Source organism: Podarcis liolepis (genome assembly GCF_965112155.1).
Source record: "Podarcis liolepis genome assembly, chromosome: 16".
Lineage (NCBI taxonomy): Eukaryota > Metazoa > Chordata > Lepidosauria > Squamata > Lacertidae > Podarcis > Podarcis liolepis.
In genome coordinates, this window is record NC_139567.1 from 23,819,925 (window position 1) to 23,840,861 (window position 20,937).

Consider the following 20,937-nt stretch of genomic DNA (forward strand, 5'->3'; position numbering starts at 1 on the left):
TCATTGAGAAGTTACAGTTGGTTAATTGAATGGAAGGAAATGCTGTATTCAAGTCTATTGGCATTGGAGTCTTCTACAAAAGTATTCTACAAAGGGATACACCGTGTCTGTGTATTGCACTTCTTTATAACCCTTGCTGAAATACTTTTGACCAAGTATTACTTTAATCAGCTAACACACAAATACACACATTCACTCTCTATTTTCTTTTGGTAGGTGAGCAATGTCAACATGGGATTCTGCACAGCCCTTAGATGGCAGAATTTAAGCATACATTTGCATCATTCACATTTTATTAGGATCAGCCACCACAAGCTCTCGCGAAGATTTAACATGCCAGGGGAACAGAGTGCATACTCTCTAACCAGTGAATGAAAACTATGAATTCACATCCCGTAATTCCCACAATCATTACATACTAATAAATCAAAATTTCATTTCTGCATGATCTTGTTATGTAGTGACAAAATAATTCGGGGCATGTTTACAATATTGGGTGATGGTGGGGACAATTCTAAACATGTTGATTTCAAATTTGAAAGTATATTTCTAATGAAGGAAGGTTAATTTCCTGTTTTAATGAAGAAAAAGTGATGCAGACTAAGACCCATGTTTGAAAGCTCAATGGAATCATGCAGTCATAGAACTATGGAGTTGGAAGGGACCCCAGTGGCAATCTAGTCCAACCCCTGCAATGCAGGAATTAGAACTAAAGACTCCCAGACAGCCTGGACAGGCAGCCAGACAATTCAAAAGGCACAAGCTCCTTTTGTTCTCTCTCTTTTACCAATCCCGTGCAAACGTCCCTGTTTACTTGCCCTGTTCACACTCCTGATCATGATAAGAATACACTGCTTCTGTTATGACAGTTTCCCGTCCCATTCTCAAATGCACTCCTTTTGGCGCTTGCTTAAAACATTTTTGTTTTGCCAAGCCTACCCAGAAGTACAGAACGTTTGCGTGTGTTTTGATTTTAGTTATTATTTGAATGTCTTAAATAACTGCGCATAACTGTCCTTACTGATAGTTTTATTCTTTTTATAAACTTGCTTTGAGGTTGTTTCTACAATATATAAATTTAATGGGGAAAATATATAAAAAGAATGTATAAAAATAATTTATCATACCGGCAGTTTTTATGTATCAGAAGGAAATAATGCTTACAGCTCATATTTTAATTCTAAGGCAGAGGTGCAAAGTCAGTAGTTTGTTCATCATGATCTATTTGGAAAGTACTGTATAGTAAGAACAGTACAAGAGAAGTTTTTGTGTGTTTTTTTAAACTTCTCTACCTCATTTTGAGCATTTTTTCTTGGGGTGTGCTGTTTTCTTTTATCTGTTGCTGGCTTCATTACTCAGGAGGCCTGCACCTCATTCCTGATATCTTTTAGGGTCATCCATAAAGTACACCCCACATCAAGAGGAATAAGGCAGAGGAGCAAAATAATGAAAGAGGAGGTACAGTGGTACCTTGGTTCCTGAACAGCTTAGTTGTTGAACAAATTGGCCGCAAACCTGGAAGTAAGTGTTCTGGTTTGTGAAGGTTTTTAGTAAGCCAAATGTTGGGTGTGGCTTTCGCAGCTTCCAGTTGAGGGCAGGAAGCTCCTGCAGCCAATCGGAAGCCGCGCCTTGGTTTTCTAACGGTTCCAGGAGTCAAAAGGACTTCCGGAACAGATTAAGTTCGACAACCAAGGTACCACTGTATAGACCATCGAGAGGAGGGTGCAAAGTGTGGCTGGGTAACATTTTTGAAAGGCAATGTGTTTCATCTCTCTCTCCCCCCCCCCCCATTAAGCAGCATCCCCAGATATACAGTGGTACCTCGGGTTACAGATGCTTCAGGTTACAGACTCTGCTAACCCAGAAATAGTACCTCGGGTTAAGAACTTTGCTGCAGGATGAGAACAGAAATGGCGCGGTGGCAGCGGGAGGCCCCATTAGCTAAAGTGGTACCTCAGGTTAAGAATAATTTCAGGTTAAGAACAGACCTCCAGAATGAATTAAGTTCTTAACCCGAGGAACCACTGTACTCATTTTTCACTTTATTCTGACAAATCTCCCAGGCGCCTTTCCTTTCAGTGGCTTCCCTTCACTATTTATCACATTTATTAGTCACCCCATGCCCAGGAGGATCCCCTGGGCAGCAAACAGTTGAAACAATTTAAAAACACAAGTCCAATAAAGCGGATGAGTTTTCATGTTGCCATTATTTAGACGGTAGCCTTGCTGGCTGTGCTGTGCTTATTTTATACCATGTGTGACTCCCAGCTGTTTTTAGATTCCTAAGAAATATGCATTGTTTCTGTTGGTGATGGCAACACCCTCTTACCTCTCTGCAGATTACTCCTGTGCACTTCAAAGAGACATTCTTCTGCAGGGCCGACTCTACCTCTCTGAAAACTGGATATGCTTCTATAGCAACATTTTCCGCTGGGAAACACTGGTGGGTGCCTTCCTTAGCCCCTCTACCAACGGGCTTATTTCAGGACCATTCTGAAAACGCTGCACTCAGTCGGTTTGCTAACACTTTCCTTCATCTCCTTTATTTTGTTTTTGCACAGTTGACTGTCCGTTTGAAGGACATCTGCTCTATGACCAAGGAAAAAACTGCACGGCTCATTCCTAACGCTATCCAAGTTTGCACTGACACTGAAAAGGTGCGTGCCAGAATCCTCAGTTCTTGACGCATCCAAAGAATCGAGTGCAGAGGGCTCTGCTGGTAGACAGGGAACCTGCTCTGAACTCTTGAGTTGAGACAGACAAGAGCTGGCCCCAGGAATTGACTGACACGGTGCAGAATTCCTTGGGGTGCATTTGACAGCTGCAAAAAGAAAATTTACTAGTAAAATGAGCATAACGGTAGCCTGGTGGATCAGGTCAATGGCCCATTTAGTCCAGCATCCTGTTCTCAGTTTGGAGTGAGACAGTAAAGTTTAAGGATGCTTCCATTTGAGGCCTTATGTCACAAATGGGTCATTCAGACCCAGTTGTCCTGTGTATACATTTGGCACATTCACTTTCTCTCATTCCTGGTTTCTCAGTTCAGGCTGGCATTTTTGAGACAATGACAAAGTGTGGGTGCTACGAAAATCACATGTTCTCAAGTGGCACCAATTCCACAGTGAAGCTCCCATCTGGAAGAGAGTTGAAAGTGCCAGGGTATTCTTATTTGTCTTGTTGTTCCTTGAACCAAGCAAGTTTTTGCAGAGTTTTGAGACAATGCAAAGCACTGCAGGATGTGTTTACTGTAGGTAAATTTGGGGTGTATTATATACAAACAATGAGCAGTGATCCTTCACTCAGTTCTACAAAAACCATCTAGGCTCATTTGCTCCTATGAAGCCTTTAGCAAGTTCCCCTTGGACCCAATTCTTGGTCCTTGAAATGACGACTGAGTGTGCAGTCCTACAACCATGTACCTGGGAGTAAGTCCCATTGAATTCAGTGGGCTATATGTCTGAGTAGACATGTATAAGAATGCGCCTGTGCCTTTGCTCATTCTCCATCACTTGTTCCTCTCTTACTGTTGACATTTCAATTGTAGATTCCTTGGGTAGAGGCTTGTTTCTCTTGCTGATAAAAACTCTCAAAAGTTTCACTTATGGCGCTGAATACCTTAATCATAATTTAATGATGTGTTCTGAGGGTGGTGTATCACAGGCTGTCGGTTTGGCAGAAACAGTTAAATGCAGAGGTCAGCAGGTGAAAAGAACACTTGGACCAGCTCTGTGACATGCATACTGTTCCCTAGACCACCCTAGCTGTGGAAAAATAAATTCAAGGCTATGAAATGGATAGTGTAACAAAGGGGTGTTATGTAAGTAGCTTACTGAGTCTAAGTTGCATAAGTAATGCATTTGCTCGTTTTGCCTTACTACCACCAAGCTTCTCAGTTCTCATATAATTTGATCGGAAAATAGCAAGCTCTCTGCTTCACTTTGCCAAATCTCTGTTCTCCACAGCACTTTTTCACTTCCTTCGGCGCCCGAGACAGGACATACATGATGATGTTCAGGCTCTGGCAGAATGCCCTCCTTGAAAAGGTAAATGGAGATGTGGGGACGCTCCTCACATAGATATGAATCTGTTTATTTATATGAAAGGTACAAACTCTTCCCTTTTGCAATACTTTGTCAAAGAAGCTGACAAACAGTAAAACTTACATACTATAACGGAAAAGCAATTAGAACAGTACAGGTAAAAAGGACACTCTAACCACACGTCAGCATTCTGAACGTGAGGTACCACAGCAGAAAAGGCCCCAATATTTTGAGTTTACAATTTTTGAGTGCTCCAAATACTGTGTCTTTGTAATGCTTACAGCACTCTTATAAAGTTCACCCGTATTGCCGGGTGTGATGTATGAGAGGTGGTAAGTTGATTAAGAGAACCCATTGATGATAATTGAACTGGGTACATCCTTGCTCATGGCTCTTTGGTTTTTTTAAAAATAAAAAGGTTACACTGCACCACCTCTTTAATTAAACTTTTCCCATCTGAGGTTTGCTTTGTCCTGGACTATGAGCTTTGTCAAGCCTCACCAGAAGTTCATCTTGTTCAGGAAGAATGCACCAGGTTTTTATTTTTTAACAAATGGTTTCTTGTTATCACCCTCTTTACACAATCTTGCCTTTCCTAGCCTCATGGTTTACAAACCACAAGCTTCTTTCTGAATTCCAACATTGGTTAGAAATTTTAAGGCCCTGTTTTGATGATGTGATTATGACATGCCTGCCTGCGCACATCCCAACAGCTGTTTGGCTTGGCTTTCAAGGACGTCTTTCTCTTTTCCATCTCCCTTTTTTAGGGCTACCAGTGCATTTGACCCTTTCACATATTAACTTTTGAGAATCCAGCTCCTCGTGTACAAGGCTTCCATTGTTTCAGTCTAAAAGCCTCAAGGGAAATATATATACATGCATATATGCATAGATAGCTACCAGAGACTGTAGCCTGCTTCAGATCACTTTTTCTTTAAAGTATTGTTGGTGACGTGCAGTTGGTTTGTTTTTTTTAAATAAACTCAAATCATGATGTTATTGACAATGGCTACCTATTCTACATTTGTCAACATAGGAATTCTCTGCACTGTGGCTTCCAAACCAAGGCATCGGTCGCAAGAGCCTTGCATGATTTTCACATGTGATGACACATACAGTTTTTTGTTGGTGCATTTAGTACAGATCTTGTGGTGGAAAAAAATAGGTAGATGTCATAATTAGGTTTGGAGCCATAAGCAAGCGTAGTTCGTCTGCTTGGGTTTTGTCACCTTCCTATGGAGAGGTCCCAATCCACAGTGTTTCTCTCCACAGCCCCTGTGTCCAAAGGAGCTCTGGCACTTTGTGCATCAGTGTTATGGTAGTGAACTAGGGCTGACGAGCGATGATGAAGACTATGTGCCTCCTGACGATGATTTCAACACGATGGGGTACGTTGAGCTAAAGCGTGCGGAGACGTGTCAAACAAACTTTAGCGCACAAGGGTCAGAAGCTGGATCTGCCTCAGGCACTCGCGTGGGCCAGGAATGCTGGATCAGGCCAGGGTGGGAAATATGCTTCATTTCCTTCTGACCTTACTATGTGCAATTTGCCACCCCCACCATGTATGCCTGTAACTTCATGTATCTGAGGAAGTAGATGGTAGTCCCCAAAAACGTGTTCCATAATGCATCTGTTAGTCCTTAAGATCATGGAATCATAGGATTGTAGGGTTGGAAGACATCATCTTCCCCAACCCCCTCCAGTGCAGAGATCACAGCTAAATAATCCTTGACAGATGGCCATCCAGCCTCTCTTTAAAAACCTCCAATGAAGTAGAGTCCCCACCTTCCAAGGTAGTCCGGTCCACTGTTAAACACATCTTGCAGTCAGAAAGTTATTATCTCCTTTCTTGTAATGTGAATCCTTTGCTTCAGATCCTACCCTCTGGAGCAGCAGGGGGGAAAAAAGCTTGCTCCATCTTCCACGTGACAGCCCTTCAGATATTTGAAGACGGCTATCGTATCACCTCTCAGTCTTCTCTTCCCCAGGCTAAACGTGCCCAACTCCCCCAGCCGTTCCTCATAAGGCTCGGTTTCCAAACCCTTGATCATCCCGGTCGCCCTCCTCGACGAACATTTCAGCCTGGAAATGTCCTCCTTAAACTGTGGTGCCCAGAACTGGGCACGGTACTCCAGGTGGGGACAATGATGTCACAAGGTTTCTTTCTTGTCCTGGCTGCAACAGACTGCCTGAGCTCCCCTACGGGATTTTTTTTACTCCTTTGGTTTCACACTCCGGTGCTTTTAGCAGCTGACTGATGTGAGGGCTGGCGAAATTCAACATTCGTTTCTGCTTGTTCTTTTAGCTACTGTGAAGAGATCCCTGTGGAAGAAATTGAGGTGAACGACAGCTCCTCGAAAAGCAGCATGGAGGCCAAACTGGAGGCGAGCCCTCAGTTTCCTAAGAAGTCTGTCACCAATAGTAGCACATTGACACCAACAGGAAGCAGCGAAGCTCCAGTCCCAGTAGGCATTTTTCCCTCTTGCAGAGTTGCATCTTTGATCTGACCCAATGCATTGGTAGGCAGGGGACTGCTATTTAACATAGCTTCCCCAAATTAATTTTTGTCTTTCAATATTGGTTTTTAGCTTCTAAATGCAGGGAAAGCAGTAACCGCCATGGTTCTCTTCCCTAAATAGAGAAGGAATCTGGATTGTAATTAATCTAAATATTCAAGTTCCCAATGGATTTGGGTTGGGACACTGATGGTGGCTCTCTTGTAATCAACCTGGTGTGTGTATTTTGTTTTTAAAGTTGTAGATGGTTTTCTTTGTAGATAGTCCTTCATTGGTTTATAGTGGTGGATTTGTTTTTTTTAAGTGTATTTACTTTTTAAGCATCGGTCTTACTATCTTCCACATACAAGTTCTGCAGCTGGGCAGATCGCCACTCTCATTCTAAAGCTGGGTGCTGAAACATTTTCTCACAAAGACCTGCCCACATCCTCAGAGCGCATTCCTCAAACGGCACGGCCAGTTCCTTCTCACTCAGTTGCCTTCTCAGCGCCATAGTCTCAGTGTCGTTCAGAACAATGTCCTCTCCCTAGACAGTCTTTTCCTTTCAGGGCAGGTAAAATAAAGTCCTTCTTCCCGCAGCGTATAGTTAAACTATGGAACTCGCTCCCACAGGATGCAGTAAGGGCCACCAACTTTGATGGCTTTAAAAGAGGATTGGACAAATTCATGGAGGGCAAGGCTATCAACATCTACCAGCCACGTGGCTATGCTCTAACTCCACTGCCTTCTGCCAGGGCCCGGCTTGCCAGTTTCCCATGGGCAACTTGGTGGCTACTGTGGACTGGATGAGCCACTGCAGGGCTCTTTGTAGGTTTTTATGATCTTACTGCTTACTTCTCTAATTTTATTTTTAAAAAATATTCCTCTCTTCTCTCATTCCCCCCTTCTTTTTTCAGTTTTGCATGGAAAACTTGTGCTTCCTCAATGCTTCCATGTACATTGGCCAGTATGGCCAAAACATCTAGGGGGCTCCACATTTTCCCCATCCCTACCATAAGTATACAAAAGGAAGGTGCCCCAATATAAATGGATGTAATAAGAACATCTTGCATATAGTGTGATGGTTGCATATGTTTGTACCCCAGTGTGCATAAGAGCACCAGAAGAGTTCCAGCTGAAGGTCTGCCTGGTCCACCAACCTTCTTCCCACAGTGGCTGATCAGATGCCTCTAGGAATCCCATCAGCAGGCCATGGAAGTCAACAACTCCCCTCTCCTGTTTTTGCTTTCCAACAGCTGGTATTCAGTGTCATACGGCCTCTGAGCATTGAAGCTCCAATTATCCCTTTTTGCTAATATCCATTGATGGACCTTCCTTGAAGGATTTATCTAATCCCCTTCTAAGGACACAGGTCAATATAAGTAAGAATTGCATTTGGCCCCAGGCTCTTTGAAACTCACGCTGTAGTCCCACAGGTTGCAAAACCATCTTAGTCCACACAGAAAGGGAATCGTGCCGCTTTTTATGGAGCAAGCCTAGGTCTTTCCGTTTCCACAGGGAACAATGGGAAATCACTCACCTTGACCCCATAGAGTTTCAGCCATGCCTGACAAGCCTCAGCATCACCCTTAAGGCAGCAGTAACACCCTGATCTTTCTTGCACCCTTCCAGTATGAAGGAATAGTTCCCGAGGAAGAGGAGGTCATTGACGTCCCCTCAGAGAAGGAGCTGACAATCGCAAACCTTATTGGAGACAAGATTGAGATCATTGCCCCCATTAATTCCCCCTCCCTGGACTTCAATGACAATGAGGACATTCCAACTGAACTCAGCGATTCCTCGGAAACTCACGATGAAGGTGTGTGACTGGCGGCTGCAGGTATTGTGGTGGGTTTAACACAGGCATCCCCAAACTCGGCCCTCCAGATGTTTTGGGACTACAATTCCCATCATCCCTGACCACTGGTCCTGTTAGCTAGGGATGATGGGAGTTGTAGTCCCAAAACATCTGGAAACCCAAGTTTGGGGGTGCCTGGTTTAACAGCTCCTGTAAGTGTCCTCCGTCCCCCATCTTAAATACTACAGTGGTACCTTGGGTTACAGACACTTCAGGTTACAGACACTTAAGGTTACAGACTCCGCTAACCCAGAAATAGTACCTCGGGTTAAGAACTTTACTTCAGGATGAGAACAGAAATCGCGCGGCAGCGGGAGGCCCTGTTAGCTAAAGTGGTACCTCAGGTTAAGAACAGTTTCAGGTTAAGAACAGACCTCCATAACTAATTAAGTTCTTAACCCTAGGTACCACTGTATGAAAACTAATTTGGAAGGCTCAGGACTTCCAAGCTCAAAGTCCATCTGCTGGATTTCCAATGATGTTTAATATCCCTTTGTTCTTCTCTAGGTCGCATGTATTGCTTGATTACTTTTAGAGTTTGCATCATCATTAGGTTAATGGTTAGACAGTCTCAGCACTGTCCACCAAAAGCAACTCCCAGACAAGTCTTCATTGATTTCATTAAGGCTTGTGCAGGAGATGTTCCTAGATTAGTAGGGGGTGGGATTCACATGAGACTTTTTAAATTGATTTCATAATATAACCAGATAAGTAATAACATAAAGTCAACTTAGTGTATAAAAGCAAGGCAAGGCATACAAAGTTATAAGCATGAGGAATAATTACACCCAGAAGTAACTCAATACAGCCATATTTCTCTAGATGATGCAGGGAGATGTTGTTGCATATCCAGATCTGAAACGTAAGAAATAAAATACCACCAAACAGAATAGAAATGTTCAGGGTCAGCCTTCTCTTTGGAGACATGATGTAGTTCACATGAGACTTTTGACTACTCAGGAACCAGATCAAATGGCAGAGATGTTAGAGCTCATTGAGTCCTCCTGAAGATCTCCTCTCACCTTTTGCATTCATGGATCACTTTCTGAAGGGATCGCACAATCTTTCCCTACATGGAAATGTGACATCAGGTTTACTTAACTGTTTCAGGGATGAATCTGTGAGCAGGATCAGAGTTCCCTTTGGGGTCCTGCTTGCGGGCTCATCTCTGGAACTGACAATCTCAAAATCAGCGTCATGTTTGCAGGCATCGTTAAGTGATCCCCTGAGCCCAGGTGTGCATCCAGGTGTGTCAGGTGAAAGACTGCAACGTTAAGCTCTCTGCTTCTTTATACAGGGGAAGTTCAGGCCTTTTACGATGATCTGAATGGACGGCAGTACATGAACGAAGTCTTCAATTTTAGTGTGGATAAGCTGTATGACCTGCTCTTCACAGACTCTCCATTCTTGAGGGACTTTATGGAGCAGCGGCGGTTTTCTGGTAAGCTTGGGAACTCCTTGCCTTTTACATCAGTCAGTAGTACTCTTTGGCACCGGCTAACATCGTTTTTCTTTAGTCAAGCCCATCCAGGTATGTGAAATGTTGACACTTGTCTCAACCTGTTTTTAGCTTCCTGTTGATTTTTTTTGTTTCATTTTAATCTAACTGTTTCTAACTGTTTTTACTGATGATTTCATCATTTTAGACTTTCTGTAAACTGCTTTGTGGTTGTTGTTTTTTTACAATCAAGGGCTATATAAATTTTAATAAATAAAATAAAATGTTGCACATCCGTACTACAAATCTGAATCAGTTTGAAATGTCAGAATGGCATGCCAAACAACCAAAGGTCTTTGGGGATTTGTAGTTCTACAGCAGTTGCTCAAGATCACCAGCAAACCATTCTCTATGCCTCTCACAACATCGTAGTTCCCAAAATTTGGGTCAGAAAATGTGGTGGGGAGGGTGATCTTCCTGAATTCATTTTGTAACCTTAACCCTCAGCCAAAGTAACAATGAGGGTTTTTGTCCTATTGCCTGAGTTCTGTATCATGGTTTTTATTTTTTATGACAATGGAAAACCAAGAAGAAGAAAATGTTCTTGCTGGTGGGAAAAGGACAAAACTCCCACAATTCTTCCACCCCACCCTGCCCAGCACCTAATTTGTATTTTATTTGGATCATTGATATCACACGTTTTCCTCCAAGTAGCTCAGATTGGGATATTGACTCGGAAGGGACATTGCCACACCTTCAGCAGAGATGCCCGTGATTAGTGGGGTTCTCTAGAGTTGTTCAGCTCCCCTGGGCAACTCCACCAGACTTTATCAAAACTCCTCCTAAGTTCTGCCAAACCCCTGTGAGAACATGTGCAAGTCTAATTGAAAACCTCCCTGAAAACATTTCCTATAGAGCTTCAGCAAAACCTCCCCAAATTCCCTTTGAAATTTCACTTAGATAAACTACAGGTACCTGAAACCCACCTGAGGACCATCCGGCCGATCTCATCAGATTGCATCACCTCGCAAATTAGAGGGGCCTCAGTGTGAATCCAGCCGTGGTTTGGCTCAAGTAATGTGAACTTTGGGCCTGAAAGCCCTGAGATGAAATCCCACCCACCCCCTCCTCTCTTTGTGGCCTTGGGCAAATTACTATTTTTCGCCCTCAGTTTCCTGTTTTGAAAATGGGAACTTTTAATGGCCCACTTGATCAATGAAAGGGAGAACAGGATTTAGGATAAAAGGCACCACATCGGAGGCATACCAAACAATAAGCCTTCTGTGTCCACCCTGCTGAGTCTGCCAGCTGGGGTGGAGGTGGGGCTGTGGCTTGACTTTGGTTATGGGAGTCATTTTTATTTTCCCCTGGGAACTGCGTTGTGCTTTGCATTCTCACCCATTGGCCTTTGTTTTGAACATAAGAAGAGCCTGCGGGATCAGTCCATTGGCCCATCTAGTTGCACGTCCTGCTCTCACAGTGGCCAGCCAGATGTTGTGATGGGAAACCCACAAGCAAGACTTGAGCACAGAAGCCCTCTCCCCTCCTGTGGTTTTCAGTAGCTGGTATTCAGAAGCACTGCTGCCTCCAGCTCATAGCTGTCAACCGTCCCTTATTTGGCAGGAAACTCCCTTATCCCAGCGCCGTGTCCCGCTGCTGTCCCTTATTGATTATGTCCCTTAAATTTCCTGGGTTTCAAAGGAAGCAGCTCCTCTCCCTCCCTCCCTGCTGGCCAGGGAGGAGGGAGGCTCCAACTGTGTTGCTTGGCTGCGTTGCTCACCTAATAAGGAGTCTAAGAACGACTGGGGGGTGGAGCTTGCATGCCTTGTGCCGATCAAATCGGCCGCATTGCCTGGGAACTCGCCTTTGCTCAGTGCTTCCCAGAGGAGAGGTGGCGGTGGTTTTCCTTGCTGCATCCCCTTGGCCAGGTTGCTGCGCTGTGGGAACCACCACTTGAGGCTTCGTTTGGCTGCTGGCTGGGCTTTCTGCCTTTGGCTCGGAGGGGCTCAGAAGCTGAACATACCTGTGCCTGAAAAATCCTTTATTTTGGCTGCTGATCCCTTATTTTCGAGGCTGCTGGTCCCTTATTTTCAAATCTGTAATTTGATAGCTATGCTCCAGCTGTGAAGGAAGAGTATGTCCATCCTGGCTGGTAGTCATCAGTTGCCGCCTCCTCCTCCATGAATTTATCTAATCCTCTTTCAAAGCCATCCAAGTTGGTGGCCTTGAGCTCCTCTTGTGGCAGAGAGTCCCAGTGTTTAACTGTGCGCTGTGTGAAGAAGCACTGTTCTTTCATCTGTTCCTCTCTCTTTTCCCAGACATTGTCTTTCATCCCTGGAAGAAGGAAGAAACTGGCAATCAGAGCAGAGTTATCCTTTATACTATCACCCTCACCAACCCTCTAGCCCCAAAAACTGCCACTGTCACTGAGACTCAGGTGAGAAGCTCGAGGCCTGCACTGGGCTGTTCAGCTTGAAGTAAGGATGGTTCAGTTAAGGCCGCAGAGGCCCCATTCACATTATACATTTAAAGCATTACGACATCACTTTAAACAGTCATGGCTTCCCCCCAAAGAATTCTGGGAGCTGTAGTTTGCTAAAGGTTCTGAGAGTTGTTAGGAGACCCCAATTCCCCTCCCAGAGCTGCAATTCCCACAGTGGTTTTATCAGTCAGTCACTCTAAACTACAGGGAACTCTAAGCTACAGGTCCAGAATTATTTGGAGGAAACCATGACTGTTTAAAGTGGTGTCATAGTGCTTTAAATGTTTGTCGTAAATGTGGACATAGCCTCTGAGTTCATTCAGACATGGTGTATATTGTATTAATTTTCCTGATAATGTTAGCACTCCTGTCTCATTTTCTAACGTTCCTTTCCTGTTGCAGTACCTGCTGCATTATGGAACTATGGCTTTTTTACCGATATACCAGCACATCACGCTAAATTTCAATCACACGTGGTGTTGCACAGCAACTACTGTCATTGGACAGCATTGCTACTCTCCCGCCCTGTCCACACATGCCTGCTTCTGTTCCCCCATGAATATGTCAGGAAAGAACTGTGTGCTAGTATAGCATCATTTTATGAAATAAATTATGAAATAAATATATTGCCCCAAATTCTGACACTTTACTCCCATGATTTTCCAGGTTAAAGGGGTTGCAACCCATTTTTTCCCCCTAGAATCAAGTAACACTAAAATGAGCATCAAACCCATGCTATACCCCATTGGTTTTCCGAAAGCGACTCTTACATCATGTGAAAGCTCAGATCATAGAACCATAGAGTTGGGGTCATCTAGTCCAAAGGCTCTGCAGTGCAGGGATATTTTACCCGACGTGGGGCTCAAACCCACAACCCTAAGAGTAAGAGTCTTATGCTGTATAGACTGAGCTATTCCGTGTGATCACAACCTCTGTCTGTTCTCTCTCTGCTTTCTCCAGACAATGTACAAAGCAAGCCAAGAGAGCGAGTGCTACGTGATAGATGCAGAGGTGCTAACTCACGATGTCCCCTACCATGATTATTTCTACACAATTAATCGTTACACATTGACGCGCGTTGCCAGAAACAAATGCCGACTCAGGTGGGTACAGCAGGGCTATAGCTTTGCGATATTAGCAAGGACTGTGATAAATGGAGTTGAATGACACCTGCCCAGATAGGTTGCTGCTGCTCATATTTCTAAGCTTGGAAATACAAGTCTCAGAGGCTAGTGACACTCAGTTTACTCTAAGCCAGGAGGGCAGGAGATGTTTTTCAGCCAGAGGACTATGTGGTCTCGAGAACTTTCCAAGAGCTGCATGCCAGTGGAGGGTGAAACCAGAGGCAAAAGCAGATAGAGCGACAGATTTAGGATTAAGATGATTATATCGTCACCATCATTGATTTATTCATTGCCTTCTAAACCATCGTCTCAAGGCAATTTACACTTAAGAAAATTGAGAAAGCCACTCCCGACATCGGGGGGGGGGGGTGCTGCGGGCTCACACCCACTAACATCCACGCGGGGCTGGCTGCAGCCCTGTGCGATCAGGGGAATCCTTGGGCCGCGTCATACCCTGGGCCAGCCAATCGGCTGGCTGTAGGGGCGGAGCTAGCTGGGGTCATTTAAGGACGGCGCGGCCCGAGAACGCCCCTTTTCCTCTTCATTTCAGCTGCGGTTTCCCACCCACCCTCCCTCTAGGTTTCCCTCTGACTTTGCTATGGACCTCGGTTGGTCACCGCAAGGGGCCTGGTAGGAGTTTTTCCACTTAGCTAATTGGCATTGTTTTTTAAAGCCATTTGGTTTTTCTGCCTACCTCGTAGCAAAACGTCACAACTCCTTGGTTTTGGCGGTTAGGCATTGGTAGGGGTATTATTATGCTGATGAGTCGGGGAGGGAGGAGCGCCATCATCTCCCCCAAATATTTAGGGGTAGTCCGATAAAGGATTCCGGGGGGCGTTGCCTCGTCCGAAACCTATGGAGGCTAGGGCCTAAAGTGTGCTCCCGAGTGGTGACCCCTCGGGGAGTGCCTAGGGATGTGCATCTCAGGGGCTCCCTCTGTTGGTGTTAACCCCTTCCGGTTTTATCCTGCATAGTCTGATAGGACCAATGCCTAAAGCCAATACCGCTCTTACCTGTAACCAATAAAGTTGTGGCCATTTGTTGCCCATTAACCTAAATTCTGGTGTCCGGTGTCTTTATTTTATTCCAACTGGTGGGGGACGGGAATCACCATGCAACAGCTGAAAACAAAAGACAGCAATTTAATACACTGCTGAAAATGGTGCAAGACCTCTTAAGAAAGACAGACAGAAAGAAAATTCATTGAATTTGGAGCAAGGAGAGTTTTAACTGTAGTTTCAGAGGTATACCATGTTTGGAAAACGTTTCACGTTGCAAATCCAAAAGCAGGTAATTGGTTGTAACAAATGCTCATGAGGCCAAAAGTTAGGGCTCTTGGAAGTGACCTCTTCTTTCTTTCTTTTTCAGGGTTTCTACAGAGCTACGATACAGGAAACAGCCATGGGGGCTGGTGAAATCTTTCATTGAGAAGAACTTCTGGAGTGGCCTAGATGATTATTTCCGCCATTTAGGTGAGATCTCGCTAGAGCAAGGGTTGGGGAATCTTTGGCCCTCCAGATGTTGTTGCAGGCCAACTCCCATCAGCTTCAGCCAGCCTGGTCCAATGATCAGAAATGATGGGAGTCATAAAACAACAGCATTTGGACTGCAGACCACAGATTCCCTGATCCTGAGGTAAAGCATCTAGTTACGTTTCCATTTGTTTGCTGTGATGGCATATGACGGAACTCCATAAAACTCAACCAATGGAGTAGATAAAACCGAGCCTTTGAAACATTTGGGATTGTCAAAAGGTTTCCTTTTAGTATTTTAGCCCTGCATGCTAATACTAAAGGTCTCCATTATTATCCTAATATTATTATATTATTATACCTGAAGGAGAGTCTCCACCCCCATCATTCATCCCAGACACTGAGGTCCAGTGCCGAGGGCCTTTTGGCGGTTCCCTCGCTGCGAGAAGTGAGGTTACAGGGAACCAGGCAGAGGGCCTTCTTGGTAGTGGCGCCTGCCCTGTGGAACGCCCTCCCAGCAGCTGTCAAGGCAATAAACAACTATTTTACTTTTAAAAGACAACTGAAGGTGGTCCTGTTTAGGGAAGTTTTTAAATGCCTGATGCTGTATTGTTTTTAATATTCAGTTGAAAGCCGCCCAGAGTAGCTGAGGAAACCCAGCCAGATGGGCGGGGTATAAAATTGTTGTTGTTATTATTATTATCATCATCATCATCATCACCACCAGTATTATTAAAAATCGGTATACTGCAGATCTCAGGGAATTTCCAACATAAAATTACAATATAAAAACCACAAAATACATAATAAAAATAAGAACAAAAGCAAATCAATAACCCCCCCCCCTCCCACAACATATTTAAAAGGGCACCAGATGTCAAACAGCCAAAGGCCTGGTTAAAGCGGAATGTTTTCACCTGCCACCTAAAGGTGAATCTCCCTGGGGAGAGCTTTCCACAAATGGTGAACCAATGCAGAAAAGGCCTGTTCTGATATCGCCTCCCTCTGGACCTCTCGTGTATTAATAATAGTATTGGTATTATTAAATGTATTACCCACCCTTCAGCAGCAGGTCCCAGAGCATGTTATGTTGATTTAAAATTCAGAACTAAAAACAGTTTAACAGATTACAACCGAAGAAATAAGAGTGGGCCCCTGAAAACACACATCTCAGGTGTCAATGAGGTGTGTTTTCAGCATTCCCCAAAAGCTATATAGTGAGGGTTTGGGGCACACCTCTGCTGGGAGGGAATTCCACAACTCAGGGGCTACCAGAGAGAATGCCCTGTCCTGGGCCGTCGCCACCCCAAAATTCTGAGGGAGTGAGAGGGTTTCTATGGAAGGTGGTGGTGTCTCAGATATTTGGGGAATGTGTTATTTAGAGCTTTAAACACTAACCTGAGGTACCTCAGATTGGGCCCTGAAATGAACTGGCAGTGTATATGTACAGAAAAGCAGCAACTGGCAGTTCTTCGGGTTCATTATATGTAATGTATTTCTGTCCCTTGAAGCTACTGGCTCAATGGGGTGGGGTTGGGGAGGCTGAAAACAGGCGCTGTTGTGATGATGCCTGTGCCCCTGACCGTAACCTCCGTTGTGGCTGAAGTGAAAGCGGTGCCTTCTCTCCATGACCGATACCTGCCCCCTCCCCCCGGCTTTCCCTGGCAGAGAGTGAACTGACCAAAACAGAGAGCACATATCTAGCCGAGCTCCATCGAGAATCCCCCAAAGTGAAGGCAAGCAAGCAATCCACAGTGCGCCGGAGGAAACGGCCCCATACTCACCTGAGGGGGCCTCACCTGGAGGAAGTACTGAGCCCTGTAACCACCCCCACAGACGAGGAAGCTGTAGGTCGAATCAAGCGTGTGGCAGGTAAGGAGCACCATGTGCAAATGGGGGCGGGCTGGGGGGACATGTTTAGGCTTATGGGATGGGCAGAGGCCCAGGTCCCTCTGAGGTAGTTTCATTGAGGGTGTGGAATAGGGGTCCCTGAGGGGAAATGGTTTTCCTAGAGTAAGGTAAAGGTAAAGGGACCACTGACCATTAGGTCCAATTGTGGCCGACTCTGGGGTTGTGGCCGAGAGAGCCGGCGCACAGCTTCCGGGTCATGTGGCCAGCATGACTAAGCCGCTTCTGGCGAACCAGAGCAGCACACAGAAACACCATTTACCTTCCCGCCGGAGCGGTACCTATCTATCTACTTGCCCTTTGACGTGCTTTCGAACTGCTAGGTTGGCAGGAGCAGGGACTGAGCAACGGGAGCTCACCCCGTTGCATGGATTCGAACTGCTGGCCTTCTGATCGGCAAGCCCTAGGCTCTGTGGTTTAACCCACAGCGCCACCCGCATCCCTTTTTCCTAGAGTAGCGCTTCCCAAATTGTGGCGCAGGGTACGTGAAAGGGTTTCAAAGGGTAAATGGCAGACTTTTTCACTTGACTGTATCGTAGATGAAATAGTATTATTAAAACTACCCCGAAATTATCTTTGCCTGAGAAGGGGTAGCCCAATAAGACTAAGCTCTAAAATGGGGCATGTGGTTATTGTAAGTTTGGGAAACACTGTCGTACAGCGTTGTTGATATTAAATCATAGCGTGGTTGACCAAAGGAGGATTCTCTTCCCAATATGTATTTATTTTATGGAATGCATAGACCACTTGATTGTAAGGGGGAGGGGAGGAACCATGAAATAAAACTATGAAGTTATCAGTAAAAACAAAACAAAACCACACTTAAAATGACTATTCAAAACATTTTTTAAAAATTTAAATCAGTGAGAAGCTAAAAACAGATTTAAACAAGTCTCAGTGTTCTACATTTCTGGATAGGGACTGCCTTAAGCAAAAAATGTGTTCAGCAGGCCCCGAAAAGAGTACAGGGAAGAAGCCAGCTAGGCATCAATAGGCAGGGAGTTCCGAAGTGTGGTTGCTGCCACGTCAAAATATTGATTTATTACAAATGCAGAATGAGTATTATGTGGCATCTGTAATGATGCCAGTTCTGCAGATCGAATATATGGGACATATGCTTTTGGGTGTGTTTAAGGGAAGGGACTTGACCTCCTCAGTGTAAAACGAATGCTGCTTTCCAGGTTCCACTCAAACACGGCATATCCCTGAGGAAAGTCCCAGCGGCTTCCACCTGCAGAGCGTCTCCAAATTGCTGCTCATTATCAGTTGTGTGTAAGTGATTCTTCGACCTGGTTTGTCAGTTTCCTTGTTCTGTTACTGCGCTCTGTCTCTCCCTCTCTCTCCCCCTCCCTCCCTCCATTTTAGTCTGCAGTCTAGTAGGATTATAATAGTGTTAAGATTTTTATTTTTTATTTTTTGGTAAATTGATCCCTCCCACCCAGATTTTGAGGTATCCCAAGTCCACTCCCCTCACCCTGAATCAGGTCCGCATTCCTGGGGATCCTAGGAGGTGTTTTGGCATTAATAGATGCTGAAGAGGGAGTGGTTGTTTATGTGGGCAGGGGAAGAGCTGGGGCAGGGCAGATGGGGAGGGAGAGAAAGCCAAGAAGCAGCTGTGGAGAGGATTGCAGAATGAACTGCTTCTTTGCCAAGAGTCAATTGGGGAAAGACCCAGCATGTTTGGGAAAGAGGAATTCAAGGGTTGAGAGGGTTCAGGCTTCTGCGGAGCTTGCTTATGGTTGGTGATGTGATTGTGTGCCCCCCTCCTCCTCTCCAGAGAAAAATGCTGTGGCCCATTTTTGCACAGGAAGCAGAGGAGTATAACTCTGCAACACATAAGCATTTAAAGTTGTTGTGACGATAATATGCTTTGCTCTGTTTGTGGCGTTTCCTGTTTTTTGTTAAGTTTGGGGACCTTTTAGCCACAGACTGGTCCAACTTTGGAGGCGATAAGTTGTACCAGCTGAATTACAAGCAAGGGAAACCCCACCATCCATCACCTCCCAAGCTTCAAATTCACCCATCCAGCATTTTAAAATGCTGCACCTGTTGGTTGGTCTGGCAGAATGTTTACATTCTTTTTTAAGCAGAACTGTGTTTTTTTAATAAAATAAAATAATGCCAGATAAATTGAACTCTACAGAGTTTTGGAATGACTTGACCATTTGCTGAATAAGACTCTGAACGAACACACATCTGCACCATACATTTAAAGCAGTGTCCTACCACATTAGAATGAATCTTTATTTGTGTCAGCCATCGGCCATAGCAATAAAACAACAATACAATATACAAAGAATAGAAATAAAAGGTCAGTTTTATAAAATACATTTTGGGGTTTTGAATCAATAGTTAATGGTGGATCTTATTCTGATTGCCCCAGCTAAAAACCTTGCAACCTTTGCTGTCACCTGCTTATCTTTATCTGCCAAGACAAAGGACACTATGGCAGTGGTTGGGTGACCCGGAATGGACAATAAAAGAGGGGTGATAACCTCATTCCTCAAGTATTTATAAAGAGTGCAAGCCCAAAGGGCATGTGCCACCGATTTGAGACTGCCATCTCCATAGGGACATAAGCATTTTTCTTGTGGAATCTGTTAGAATCGTCCCTCAAGTACAACCAAGGGCAATACATTTAATCTTGTGAGCGTAAAAGCGCATCTATATTTTAGAGTTGCTAGGTTATGCAGATAGGTTGCCAGAGAGTTGAAATGGGAAGATGGAAAATAGTCATACCATGGGCAAAATTTCCTTATTGTGGCCAAGTTGTTCTGATGCTCAATATCATTTAGGCATCAACAAATTAGACTGTTTGCTTTACTAAAACCCAAAGTGAGTAGCTGTTGTGGTGATAAACTACAAGAGTGAAGTTTTTGATAGACAATTTTAGTCCAGGCGCTCTTAATTTTTTGTGGCTTCCTCCAAACAATCCTGGGAACTGTAGTTCAAAGACCCCTACCTCTACTCTCCTCCTGCAGCTACAATTTCCAGAGTGGCCTAACTATCAACCCCTCTTTAAAGAGATAATTGGGAATTGTAGCTCTGGGAAGGGAATAGAGACCCCCTAATAACTCACAGTGCCCTTAAAAAATGACAGCTCCCAAGGAGTAATAGTACCACTCTTATTCTGCCTTGGTCAGACCACACCTGGAATACTGTGTCCAGTTCTTGTTGCCACAATTTAAGAGGGATGTTGACAAAGTGGAATGAGTGCAGAAGAAGGCAACGAAGATGGTCAGGGGTCTGGAAACCAAGCCTTATGAGGAACAGTTGAGGGAGCTGGTTATGTTTTGCCTGGAAAAGTAGACTGAAAGGAGATATGATAGCCATCTTCAAATATCTCAAGAGTTGTCACATGGGAGATGGAGCAAGCTTGTTTTCTCCTGCTCTGGTAGATAGGTCTCAAACCAATGGCTAGCTGAAAGTCTAGCAACAAGACTAATTTGACTGGTATGCCGTACAGCCTTAGGTACTTTGTTTGGTTCAGTTGCAATCTGTCTCTACAAGCTGATGTCTCAAACAGTGCCACCTGCTGGTGGAAATCACAACCATCAGAGGCTCTGCCATCTAAGTCCACATACATAGCCTTTTGGGGGGGGGGGCAGGTTCTGCAAATGAGATAAAACAGATATATATCCTTAATTTGCATACCAGGTTTTGATTGACCTAAAGGCTTTGTTTCTGTATGTGCAAGCGGTTGTTGTTTATTGGTTCTGTTTGTTTTTGTTTTTTTATAGTGCTCAGGAATTGGGCAAGAGAGTATTTATTTTCATTTACTATTATCTTTCTACCCCACCTTTTCTCCCAAGGGGCTCATGTTGAAGGCATACATAGTTCCCCCTTGCATTTTATCCACACAACAGCCCCATGAGGTAGGCTAGGCTAAGAGTGTGGCCCAAGGAAACCCAATGAGCTTCGTGACTTTAGTATAGATTCGAATGCTGGTCTCTCCCAGGTCCCTGTTCCAACATGCTAGCTACTACGACACATGGAAACCATGTCCTTGTTGTTGAAGGGTAGACCAGTGACCATGCAGGGGAAAGGGTCCTAAGGCTCCTGGATAGCAGCCGGAAACTGCTCCTCAAAGATGTCTTAGTCTCACCCTTGCCCCCTGTTG

General features: G+C 44.6%; 1 protein-coding gene across 10 annotated transcripts in view; it reads left to right on the forward strand.

The window, feature by feature from the left end:
- Positions 1-20,937, forward strand: part of GRAMD1B (GRAM domain containing 1B) — a 209,355-nt gene that overhangs the window by 180,559 nt on the left and 7,859 nt on the right. For all 10 annotated transcript variants that reach the window (XM_083480961.1, XM_083480959.1, XM_083480962.1 and 7 more), the window contains 12 exons: positions 2,340-2,443; positions 2,562-2,657; positions 3,963-4,043; positions 5,313-5,428; positions 6,346-6,505; positions 8,168-8,354; positions 9,691-9,834; positions 12,150-12,268; positions 13,274-13,416; positions 14,806-14,909; positions 16,578-16,781; positions 17,999-18,089. In XM_083480961.1, the coding sequence (XP_083337087.1) occupies positions 2,340-2,443; positions 2,562-2,657; positions 3,963-4,043; positions 5,313-5,428; positions 6,346-6,505; positions 8,168-8,354; positions 9,691-9,834; positions 12,150-12,268; positions 13,274-13,416; positions 14,806-14,909; positions 16,578-16,781; positions 17,999-18,089 (1,549 nt within the window). The remainder of the gene's footprint in view (positions 1-2,339; positions 2,444-2,561; positions 2,658-3,962; positions 4,044-5,312; positions 5,429-6,345; positions 6,506-8,167; positions 8,355-9,690; positions 9,835-12,149; positions 12,269-13,273; positions 13,417-14,805; positions 14,910-16,577; positions 16,782-17,998; positions 18,090-20,937) is intronic.